This window comes from Callithrix jacchus, chromosome 9 (genome assembly GCF_049354715.1).
Source record: "Callithrix jacchus isolate 240 chromosome 9, calJac240_pri, whole genome shotgun sequence".
NCBI classification, from domain to species: domain Eukaryota; kingdom Metazoa; phylum Chordata; class Mammalia; order Primates; family Cebidae; genus Callithrix; species Callithrix jacchus.
This window is the reverse complement of record NC_133510.1, coordinates 36,959,262-36,971,659: the sequence shown is the minus strand read 5'-3', so window position 1 is coordinate 36,971,659 and position 12,398 is coordinate 36,959,262. Positions and strand designations below refer to the sequence as shown.

The following is a 12,398-nucleotide window of genomic DNA, read 5'->3' as shown; positions in this document are numbered from 1 at the left end:
GTCAAGACCAGCCTGGCCAACATGGTGAAACCCTGTCTTTACTAAAAATACGAAAATTAGCCAGGTGTGGTGGCACTGGCCTGTGATCCCAGCTACTTGGTAGGCTGAGGCAGGAGAATAGCTTGAATCCAGGAGGCAGAAGTTGCAGTGAGCCAAGATTGGGCCACTGCACTCCAGCCAGGGTGACAGAGTGAGACTTTGTCTCGAAAAAAAAATAAAAATCCACATATATATTCAATATTTGCAAACATATACAACATACAGTTTTCATAATAAAGCTATGCTATAATGAAATAACATCCTACCATAGTTTGTTAATATTTATATTCACCAATATAACAAATCTATGGAAAATATTTACATTGTGACAGCACATCACTTTTGACAGAACACTAGTTCTCTTCAATAACAAAGTTCAAAATGTAATATGTTAACAGGAAATGGGTAAACATTCTCACTGCTAGTAAACATGGTGACACAGCTGCTATGCCAAATAACTAGGAAACTTAATGTTATGATTAAATATCTGAAATATATTATAACATTATTAAATAATATTAAATATGACATTATACTATGACACAGTATCATTATTAAATACTAACTCCTGAGTAAGGGTCAGTTTTACGTGCAAACAATCCCACCTAATATAACTCAGTGAGTGCTGAAGTTACTATACTCAAACCCACTGCAGGCATTATCCCTATCTCTACGTCTAAGGCAGATTCTAGAAGACCCTACTGAAAATGCAAATGGGAAAAACAGGCATTTATAGTAACAGTCATAAACACTTTAGCTTGTATATGTGTATAAAGCTACCTCTCATCATCTAATAAGAACCAGAAAGAAGGCTACAGCAAAAAAAGAAGTTTTTATTGAAAAAGCATCAGAGCATAACATGAAGAGCTCTTTGACACAGGGCAGTCAGGTAAGGCCTCGCAGAAGATACCTGAATAATGTGAGGGAGGGAACCATGTGAATGGTTCCCAGAAGCATTACAAATAGAAGAAAAGGCAAGAACAAAGTCCCTGACACAAGTACTTGGGTGCTAAAGGAAAAGAAAGGGAGACAATAGGTGAAAGCAGGGTGAGCAATAATGAAAATGGCAGGAGAGGAGGTAACCAGGGGCTACATCAAAGACTGATTTCTATCCTAAGTGTGGAAGAAAGCCATTGTGCAGTTTAAACTGGGAAGTGACACGTCCTAGCTGGCTTTTAAAATTATCATTCTAGCTACTCTTCCTCCCTCAAGATTGTATTTTCTTTCTTTTTTATTGTATTCTCCATTTGGATTTTCTTTAGATAACTGGGTTGCAACGTAATTGGCTGATGGTTACTAAATCTATATCATAGTCTTCAAACACTGCCTAATCAATATCTCCCTTTGGATGCATACTGGGGGTCTCAAGTTTAACATGAACTTGGTCTTACCATGGGTCTCTCAATCCCCACCCCTCCACCTCGATCTCCTTCTTCCCAGTGTACCTCATTATGTAAACCATATTACTATTTACCCAATTGTTCTTATCAGGAACCTAATAACCACTCTAACTTCTCTTATTTTGACAGTGGACATCCAATTCATCATCAGTCACACTATTGACATATATTCCACATCTGACCATGTCTTACCACTTCAATGGTTTTAACCACCAGCCGTTGCTCACCAAGTTAAACTACAACTGCCTTATAACTGATCTGCTTAATTCCAGTCTTGCTGCCCCAACCCCATTCTCCACTGCCACTGTCACATTCAGCATTTAAGTGCATGAATCAGATCACATCATCCTCCAGTGACATCCATCAAAGAAAAATCCAAACTCCTTTTTAACTGTGGCCTATACATCTCTCCATCATCTGATTCCTATGGATCTTTCCAAACTATTTCAGCCCACTCCCCTCAACACTCATAATATCCTACGTACGATAGCCATCTTTCTGTCACACCACCATTCCAAACTCTTTCTTGACTCAAGGCCACTATAGTGTTCTTCCTTTTGCCTGGGATGCTGTTCTCCTAGATTTTCAGTCATTCCTTCCTCCTCAATAATTATATACCCAAGGTGATATATGGCATAGAACCATGCTGGCTGGTTTTGGGGAACCTCAGCTTCTAACTATTGGTGCTTCTCCAGTCACTCTCTCCCAGTATCAATATCTTATTAGTTTAAGGGCCACAAAGAAAGTAAAGTATCTTAATCATTTATTGCATTCGTGTTCATAGAGAAAATCTGCCCACCTCACCTCTTCAACTACAAAATATAAGCTGCTTGAGAAGAGAGGCCTTGTTTGTCTTATTCATTGCTATACTCCCCAGCATGACAAGTGTCTGCCCTAGATTTATTGTCTGTCTGCCTATATGAATATATATTAATACTTTAGAATTCAGTTCAGCTATATATAGGTTAAATTAGCTTTATATTCTAATGAAAGAATCTTGCCCCACTTAAAAATCTGTTTCTACAAGAAACTGCATTTCATGGTCCAAACAATATTCCAATAAAATTTTTAAATATAACTGATCTGTATGTGAAAGTTTACATAGATAATATTTAGAAAGTGTGTTAAAAAATACACATCTTCACTGAACCCTAGTGTCTAGTGGACAAAATAATCCACGGAGCCATGAATACGTCTGAAACAAAAATTTTAGTGGTGCCTTCTGCAACCAACCAAGTGGATAAATGTATTTTAGATTGCCTTGTGGGTATGAAAACTTAGTATACAGTCTACAGTTTCTATGCCATCTAGTCCAACACACCAAGCAGAATCCTATACACACTAATTATGAGCCTGTCATAAATCCTTTCATTAATGATTTGGCTCATGCAATTTAATTATGCAAATTAAAGTATGCAATGTGGTTCTGCTAATGGTATTAAGATGAGTAGGTTCACTAGCACCTTAGAGCAGCAACTCAGAATTCAAAATGCCATGTTTTATTCACAGAACCTCAAACTATATGGAAAAGTATTTGTAAAGATATTTTCTCAGAGAATCATAAACAGAATAAATCTTCTAAAGAAAGATGTCTCTAGATTACATAAGTCTTTTCCTGGCATGCAATGATTTTCACTAATACACTTTTACACCACAAATAGAATCAATTATGATCCTTTATGTCTTATGTCAAATTTATCTGCCATGTTAGAAGCCTAAGGTGTGGTGCTATATTCTATCTCCATTTCTCTAACAGTATCAAAAAATAGGAATTTGACCCAAGCATACACCAAATAAAGTCTCCCTGAAAGAAAATTCTTTCAAAATTATCAGAAATGAGAATGAATATATATAATAATATATAACATTATATATTATATTATTACTAATTCAAGGGGTTCTCTTTTGCTACAAAATCTCTTTTGTAAAAAAGTAAGTGCCTTTATGCCACATACAACCTAGGAACTTAGCAGTCTTTCCTAAAAGGTTCCAGTTTATTTCACTTTGCAATATTGGCAGGTAGACAACAGTCTTAAAGTATCATATCCTCAGGGAACACACCTATCTTGTTTATTGGTTCTATCTGATCTTCAAAAAACCTCAGGAATTCCTTTTGGGTTGAATGAGTTATATGCTCCTTTACCTAAAATCTGTACTTAGATGCTTTTAACTAAGAAAGGGCTTTTGCTGTTAATTTCTAACAGAAATTCTAGATAGTCATCTCTAACAGTTCTTATAACAATTTGAAAGCACATTTTTCTTCTCTTTCGGCATGCTTCATCCACTTATAAGCTCAGGCACTTATTAACTCATCTGTACAGTTGACTAAATGTATTTTAAAAATATAACACAGACACAAATATAAAGGATAGCTTAAAATGTGAAATAATATAAATCATGGGACCTATAGGAGATGACGCAATACATCAGTAGAAAAATAATGAGAATCTGAACTAAGGCAGTTTGAGCAAGAAGGGAAAGAAGACAGAAAAGGCAGGGCATGGTGGCTCATGCCTATAATCCCAGCACTTTGGGAGGCTGAGGCAGGTGGATCACAAGGTTTCACCATATTGGCCAGGCTGATCTAGAACTCCTGGAAGTTAGAGATGAACATTTCAAGAATGGGGTAATCAATTCTATTTGGGAAAAAAAAGAGGAGGGGGAGATTAAGAGGTAAAGAGTGAAGAGAGGCCACGCAATCTTGATCTAGCCCATGTTGGAGTAGTGTAAGTGAAAATTTGACGAGGAGATAGTAAAAGAGGTATAATGAGGGTAAAGCAGTGTCAACATAGAATTTCTTAGGATGAGGGAGACATGAAACTTTTCTCATGAAAATAAAAGCATTTCTACAAAAGAGAAAGATTTAAAAGGAAATATACATGTATGGTTCCTAGGAGGAATCTCTCTTACATAATAATATTTAGTCATTAGTGACTATTTAAGGGAAAAGAATTAGTCATGTTTGAGATACCTTCCTAACCTATACATTTCTCTCTGCCCTGTACTCAAGGCAACTATACTGATAGGAACCACATGTTCCCAACATAGTCTTAAAATATCCAATCCCATGGAAATGTCCTTACCTGCCCAGTTATTATGCCCTTTGAAGAGTAGTTTGAACTAAAAAACACAGAAAATATAAGCAGGGAGAGTGGTACTTGGAAGTCTACGTCCAGTCAGAATTAGTGAGGTCATTTCCCAATGTGTACAATGATGAATAAACAGAGAAACTTGGTCTTCAGAGAGAGGCAGAAGCTCAGAGAAAAGACAGGGTAAAAAGAGTATGTGGCCTGAGAGAGAGAAAGAGAAATGGAGAAAATCGCTTCTCACTCACAACTCACCATCCTGTTTCCAGTGCCAGTTCCCATAAGGCCAAGCTATACTTCACATTTATGACATGCCCATAATCCCTTTAATCAACCACTTATGTGTGAGAAGTGAATGCGTTTCTTTTCTTACAGCTCAACAATTTTGACTATAAAATGCAGTTTCTTTGCTTACTCTTTTAGGACATCTGAAAAACTTCCAATATAAAGCTATGCAAATAAATTGTAAATGTCTAGTCACAAAGTTATAAACCTTAATCATGAGCAGGAGAGGGGCATGGCAACCACAATGAACTTTACTTATGGAGCGCAATAAGCTTGTTGCAACATTTTTTTCCTTTTGTAAAGAGGTCAGTCACGTAGACTGTTCCTGAATACTTCTTCACGTGATTCTGCTATATGCTTCATAGCACAAATGAATCTCACACTTCAGTCAGTGAAGGAGGCAGCAGTAAATTGTGATTTTTTACCACCATACATATCCAGGCTCCCAGATTTTCCAAATCTATTTCTTAGCTTATAATCCCCCTTTCTGTCTCATCTCTTTTCTGAATTATTACACTCCCCCTCTCCAAACTTCATGGGAAATCATCTATTCTAGTTTGACAGCCTATAACAATGGAAAAGTAAAAAAAATCTCACCCTCCTAGGTTTCTGGGCATTGTTAGCCAGCCAGCCTCCTAACCCTGGCACAGCTGCTAATTCTACATTTGTGTACCCAGATTTCACTTGGCACCTCAGTTACCACCTTTCAGAATGCTGTTTTCACCCTCATGCACCCTTCCTACTGGGGGTAGCCTACTTCCAATTTCACAGGTCAATAAACAAGTGGATGGATTAGCACAAAGTTTCACTGGAGTATCTCAATCTCATTCCTCCCTTCCCATCTGCACCTCTTTTTCCATCTCGCTCTGATGCCCAACCACTCCTGGACTCAGACAGTTCCCCAGGTAACACTTGTTGCCTAGTGACTAGAGCTCGAGAAAAGAGGAATAAGTTGAAGGAGACCCAAAAAAGAAAACAAAGCTATAAGTGAATTGAGGTAAGAGACTATGTCTATCTTGCCCATATTATGCCCTCTGAAACTAGCACAGTGCCTGGCATATACAGGCAGTTAGGAAATATTGGTAAACAAATGAACCACCAAAAAACCAGACTAACAAATCACTCTGCCTATACCCAACTACTTCCCATTCTCTCCCAAGTTAAACCTTGCAAAAAGACCCAGGCTCATTATTTCATCTTGCTTAAACAAAGCCAATTTCAAACATCACAGGAAACTGTAATCGTCATTTATTTAAAAAATAAAAATTAAAAATTAAAAAGATTAGTCCATTTTACTTACTAAAGGTAACATTCTTTTAATAGTCTCCTCCAAAATGTTTTCCTGGGGATCTTTTAAAATGTTACTTATTTTCTATGGCAATCATGTTACATGAAAAATAATAGACATATAACTTTAATAATAAATCAGCATACATATTAATCATAAATCATATAATGTTATAAAAACATAAAAATATGAACTTACATGTTTGGATAAGTTAGGGCTCTTTGAATCAACATCATACCTAAAAGATGGAAATACAAAACTCAAATTATTTCCACAAAATACAGCTAGAGAAAAACACCAGTATTTTCCAAAACACATAAATTATAATAAAATGAAATCCAAAACAATACCAATCGGAAGAAAAACTTAGCAAATTTTAAAGTTTCACAAAATCTATGGCTTACTGTCAATGGTAGAATTCACGATCCTTGAGTTCTTTCATTTCTAAAGACCTAACAAGTCTTAATATTGTCTCAATAATCAATTCTGCTGTTTGATAAGTGTAAACTTTCTCTTTTCTGTGCAGCAGTATCCTAGTACTGTTCAACTTACTTCAAAATTCCTTAAAAACTGAAAAGCCCTCTTCTCTAGATATCATTTAAAAGGGTAAGATGAGGTATCCTTGAGGTAATAGAAATGTTCTATATGTTGCCAGAATAAATGTCAATATCCTATTTGTGATACTGCAAGATATTGCTACTGAGGGAACCTAAGTAAAGGATACACACGTCTCTCTGCATAAGTTCTGTATGATTTTTTACAACTGCATATGAATGAATGTATGTTTATCTCAAAATAGAATATTTTACTTTAAAATATCAAATTAATTAACAAACAGATCCTGGTAATGGGCTGTCCTTAGCATACATTTTAATTCTTAATATCTTAAATGCTATTGTTAAATTGGCTGGAGTAATGAGACATTATTTTTCCCTAATCAGAGGACTTAAAACATACATTTTATGGAAACAGAAACATATTTCATGAGACTACCATATGTTCTGGTTTTAACCAGTTGGTACTGGACATTAATCAGTTCTTGGAGAGATTCTAGAATAAGATCATTCATCATCACTTTATTCCCTGGCGCTACAGAGTTTGTAGAAGTAGAGAGGACACTGATAGTCAAAATTACCTTCCATTTGCCAAATTCTTGTATAAGAAAATATTTGTGCTGACTATAGACTGTCTCCCAAATCATATTCATTTCACATTTCTTGTGAATAGCTTCCTACCAAAAATTAACTGCCTTTTTAAAGGTTAATTAAAGTCTCCTCTCTCACACAACAATAATGTTTTCACAATTAAAGAAAGCACCTCAATCAATAAAAGTTCGCTGAGTATATGGATACTGGGGAGAAGGGCATTCACTCACTAGCAAAGAATGTATACCATAAACCAGCTTTAAAATTGCAGTGGCTCCAGGCAGTAATCATCCAAGGATACTAAGGCTTTGAGGTAAAAGGAAAAGGACTTTTCTTTTTTCTTTTTGAGATGGAGTTTCGCTCTTGCCCAAGCTAGAGTGCAATGGCAAGATCTTGGCTCACCACCACCTCCACCTCCCAGGTTTAAGCAATTCTCCTGCCTCAGCCTCCTGAGTAGCTGGAATTACAGACACATATTACCGCACCTGGCTAATTTTGTATTTTTAGTAGAGACTGGGTTTCTCCATGTTGGTCAGGCTGGTCTCCAACTCCTGACCTCAGGTGATCTGCTGGACTTGGCCACCCAAAGTGCTAGGGTTACAGACGTGAGCCACTGTTCCCAGCCAGGACAAAGACTTCTCTAATGAATAGAGACAGACAGCACCGGAACCCATGGATCAATCTTAGCATCACTCCAACTGATGGGACGTGAGAGATAACACACAGAGTCACTCTATAGAGATGGAATTTCTTGCCTCACCTTCTCTTTTAAAAAATATTCTGATTCTCATAGCAGATAACTAGTATTAAGAAGGGGAAGGAGAGTATTATAGAATATAGGAGACAAAGGACAAAAATACAATGTCTGACTCTTGTTTGGAGCCTGACTTAAACTAATCAGTTTAAGTCTATCAGAGAAATTTTTTAAGACTATCAAGAAACTTTCAACTGCTCTGAAAACTAGCTGCCATTAAGTACTTATTTGGCCTAAGGTTGGAGAATAGTAAACGGGAGGGTCATATATAAGCATCCTTATCTGTGAGAGCTTTATTTTGAAGTATTGGTAGGTGAGATGATAATAATCTGTAGGCGACCAGGCCCAGTGGCTCACGCCTGTAATCCCAGAACTTTGGGAAGCCAAGGAAGGTGGATCATGAGGTCAGGAGTTCAAGACCAGCCTGACCAACATGGTGAAACCCCATCTCCACTAAAAATACAAAGCTGGGTATGGTAGTGTGCACCTGTTATCCAAGCTACTCAGGCCGCTGAGGCAGGAGAATTGCTTCAACCTAGGAGGCGGAGGTTGCAGTGAGCCAAGATCATGCCACTGCACACCAGCGTGGGTGACAGAGCGAGACTCAGCCTCAAAATAAATAAATAAATAAATAGTCTGAAGGGAAACCAAACTGGCAATATGCATATGCTACTTTTGAATATGCTTCAAAATGTCCATGATTAAGTTAAAATATTTAGAGCTTTTGCTGTTTTCATCAAAATAGTCTCTCCTCTAGAAGTCCTGTGGCATCCTTTCTATAGGAGAAGCAGAAAGATGAAGGATTAAACATAGAGAATATGACTTCTTGTTATTATTTTTTCAATAAGGAGCAAGTTATTTTTTAAATCAGGAGTAAGTTAATTGTCTCTCTCTTCCAACAGCACATACTCATTATGACCTGTTTACCTATATAAATGAATTAATTTTCATAATTTTATAATGAAATTTTACAACAGCAAAAAAAAAAAAAAGGCATCATGTAAAAATCTGCATCAGAAGAATTACAAATTACTCTCCTTCTCATCAAGGCATTCTGAGCACTTTCAAAAGCTATAGCCTGGAATTGTAAAACAGAAAATTGCCAACATCTACTGTAGAACTAAAGTTGCTAGTACCAAAAAAAAAAAAAAAAAAAAGTCTTTTATTCAAGAAATGTTTCTTATGTAAGAAAAATTTTTTAAAGGTAAGGTTGAAATTAGCAACTTAATGTCAGAGATTAAACATAATTGTGCTAACTCCTCAAAAATCAACTCTGGAAACTATCTTCTAAAAAGAACCAAGTGTGGACTGGGGAGAAATCAAATGTTCAGTTAAAAAGGAAAAGGAAAATGTTTTCATCACAAAAAGCTTATGTATCTTCAAATACAGTCCTCTTTCACTGTATTTTACAAAGCTTTTTTAATGCCATTATCTCATAGGTAATAGACATCACACCCCTGAATAAAATATGTTAGATTATAAAGCACTAGAAATTACCATTTTTCTTTTCTTTTCTTGGATAGACTCTCACTCTGTTGCCCAGGCTGGAGCACCCTGGTGGGACCTCGGCTCACTACAGGCTTACTGCAACCTCCACCTCCCATGTTCAAGCAATTCTCCTGCCTCAGCCTCCAGTGTAGCTGGGATCACACAGGTACCAGCCACCACACCCAGCTAATTTTTGCATTTTTAATCGAGATGGGGTTTCACCATGTTAGCCAGGCTGGTTTTTTTGAACTACTGACCTCAAGTAATCCACCCCCATCAGCCTCCCAAAGTGCTGGGATTACATGTGTGAGCTACGAGACCAAGCCTAAAATTACCATCTTTCTTTTAAAACAATTTTTCTTCTAACTTTTCTAAACATATCAAGACTTCTCTAGTCCTCACTCTCACAGGTCATAACATAAACACTACATCCTAACTGGTTACAATGTAAACATGCACCTATGTATCTGTTAGTGAGTTCCACACTTTCTTTAAGGAAGAGAGAATATACGATCATATAGGAAGCTTGGTAGTTTTTCCTAAGAGGATGCATCCCCTGTGCCTGAATTTAGTAACAAATTTTGTAAACAACTTCATCCTGCCATTGAAACCTTATTACTACAGTAATAAATTGGCAGTAGCTGGCTTGAGTGCACCTTAAGGATTATGTTTTTGATTCAAGAGTAACAGATGTTGATGGGAATTTTTCTTTTATTTCTGGAATTCCAACTAATGCCCAGAGAGAAAAAAAAAAATGTGATCATGCTTAGCTCAGAGCTACTGAGTCAATCACATAAGGGTCTCATACTTTCTCCCCAAAGCTCAGGGGACCAGTCCATGGCCAGGTGATGAACAGGTTATTCATAAGTGAGGACTTTTTCCCTCGCTGTTGGGGGACGAAAAAAATGAGGTTCTTTCCACTCCCCAAAGCCAAGTAAAGTATGGCTCCAAAATCTGGGATGCCTGCAAGAAGGAGAGCGCAGCATCTGGCTCATCAGTAAGATACAGAGTCCTGCTGCAGGTCCACCCTGGGGCAGTCGAGGGAAGGGAAACTCACTGGGAAGTTCTAGAAAGTGCTTTCTGTGAGATAAAAAACATAGACCAATGTCCTTTTTAGCTCATCCTCCATCATGACAAGACCAGCAGGTGCTTAAAATGTGTCCCCTGAGGCTGACCCCACACAAAGTCTAGGTTTTTGGGATGGCAGGAGACCCACAACTCTGCCTCCCAACACTGTCTACCCTTTTGTGTTCCCACCTCTCTTCTGTCCTGCAAGGAGCTGGGCAGTAGCTCCAGCTTAAGGGAGAGGAAGTGAAAAGTCTTAAATTAAGTTTGAGATTAAAGTTTTAAAATAAAAAATCCTTAACAATTAATAGAGCAAGATGCTTCTGAGAAACTAACGTGACTGAAAAGGCATGAAATTAGACTTTGACATGATTAAGGGAGCCCTTGACCAATCGGAAAAACCAGAGTTGACATGGTGGTGGGACAACTACTAGAAGTAAAAAAAACACTTATTTTCCCTCAGAGTGTTGAGATTCATCTAAAATATTTTACAATAACATTCATTATATGTTTCTTAATTATTACCATTTCATTTATCAAGAAAGAAAATAATTCTCTGGGTAAATCATATCTAGACTCAGGAGTCACTTTTCAGTGTCCCAGTCTGAATGGAAAAAAGCAAATGAGAAGTGTAATTTCTAAATTCTCCTATATCTGGTACATACTATGAAGTGATAAAGCTATACACACTTCCTGCTCAAACACATTTTGGTAAAGCTACTCTATGAATAATAAAGTTTCAGTCATGACAACAAAGTGAATTTATTAAGAATATGTATTATCATCAGTGTGATAATTATAATAAAAATAAATAAATGTCAAACTTTATGACTTTCTCTGTGATATATAAAGAGCCTGATGACAGAAACCATGTCTCTTGAATGAAAAAGTACATACTGGATCAAAAAGGCAAGGAATTTTAGGATTCATAGCTGATAAACTAATCTTGAAAATATATCTCAGACATATCATAGTAACTAATAAAAATTAACATGGGTTAACTATTATATTACTTACAAGAATATGGGTCAGTGGTAGCAGAAATACATTGTCTCTATCTCTTTTTCTCCCACTGTCATTATAATTATTTAAGCACTGATTTTTTTTTAAGTTTATAAAAGCCATTTCTAAAACCTCTTATAATATACAGTTCAGGTAAAATATGTTCAAAGCTTTTTTAATTTTTTTAGAATTTTATAAAATCCATAGGCTTAAGTAAATCCAAAACAATTCTGAAAACCATTCACATCTGTTGGTCAAGTTACACTAGCGCATCTTTCAGCATGCTGCTCCCTCAGGAAACTATGTTACTCCAGTGAAAACTGATCACACAAAATGGGGCCATTTTTGTCATACCCAATTAAAACACAGTCAGGTCTGAAAATGCAGCAGAGCCATGGGGAAAATCACTCAGGAGTCACCAACACCTCACAAGCGCAATCCAAAACCTCAAGGACCTGCTGTGATTTTGAGTCAAGTGTAACCTAGTAATTGCCACCCCTTACCAATCAGGAAGCAGCACCAGCTTCTGTAAGACACAACCAGCACCAGTAAACTTTCTTTCAAAACAACCTATGTAATTTCTCTCCTTTCCCAGTGAAACTCTAGCCTTTCCTTTTGTTCTCTAAACACAACACAATCCATTCTGGTATGTGTGTGTATGTGTCTAAACTGCAATTCTAATTATTGTGTATTATCGACAAATAAACCCTTTTCTTAGAGATTAATCTCTGTATATATTTACTTAAGGTTGATATAGCCAATACGTCAGAATATCTGCAGTAGTTGTCTGGGTGGCAGAGGTTGGGACTACTGGTAATTTGTATTGCTTACTTTATCCCTTATTTT

The 12,398-nt window shown here is 36.8% G+C and overlaps 1 protein-coding gene across 3 annotated transcripts in view; it reads right to left on the bottom strand.

Annotated features, from left to right (window-relative positions):
• Positions 1 to 12,398, bottom strand: part of CPNE8 (copine 8) — a 261,517-nt gene that overhangs the window by 178,770 nt on the left and 70,349 nt on the right. For all 3 annotated transcript variants that reach the window (XM_002752370.6, XM_054238177.2, XM_035255835.3), the window contains exon 5: positions 6,297 to 6,336. In XM_002752370.6, coding sequence (XP_002752416.1) covers positions 6,297 to 6,336 — 40 coding nt within the window. The remainder of the gene's footprint in view (positions 1 to 6,296; positions 6,337 to 12,398) is intronic.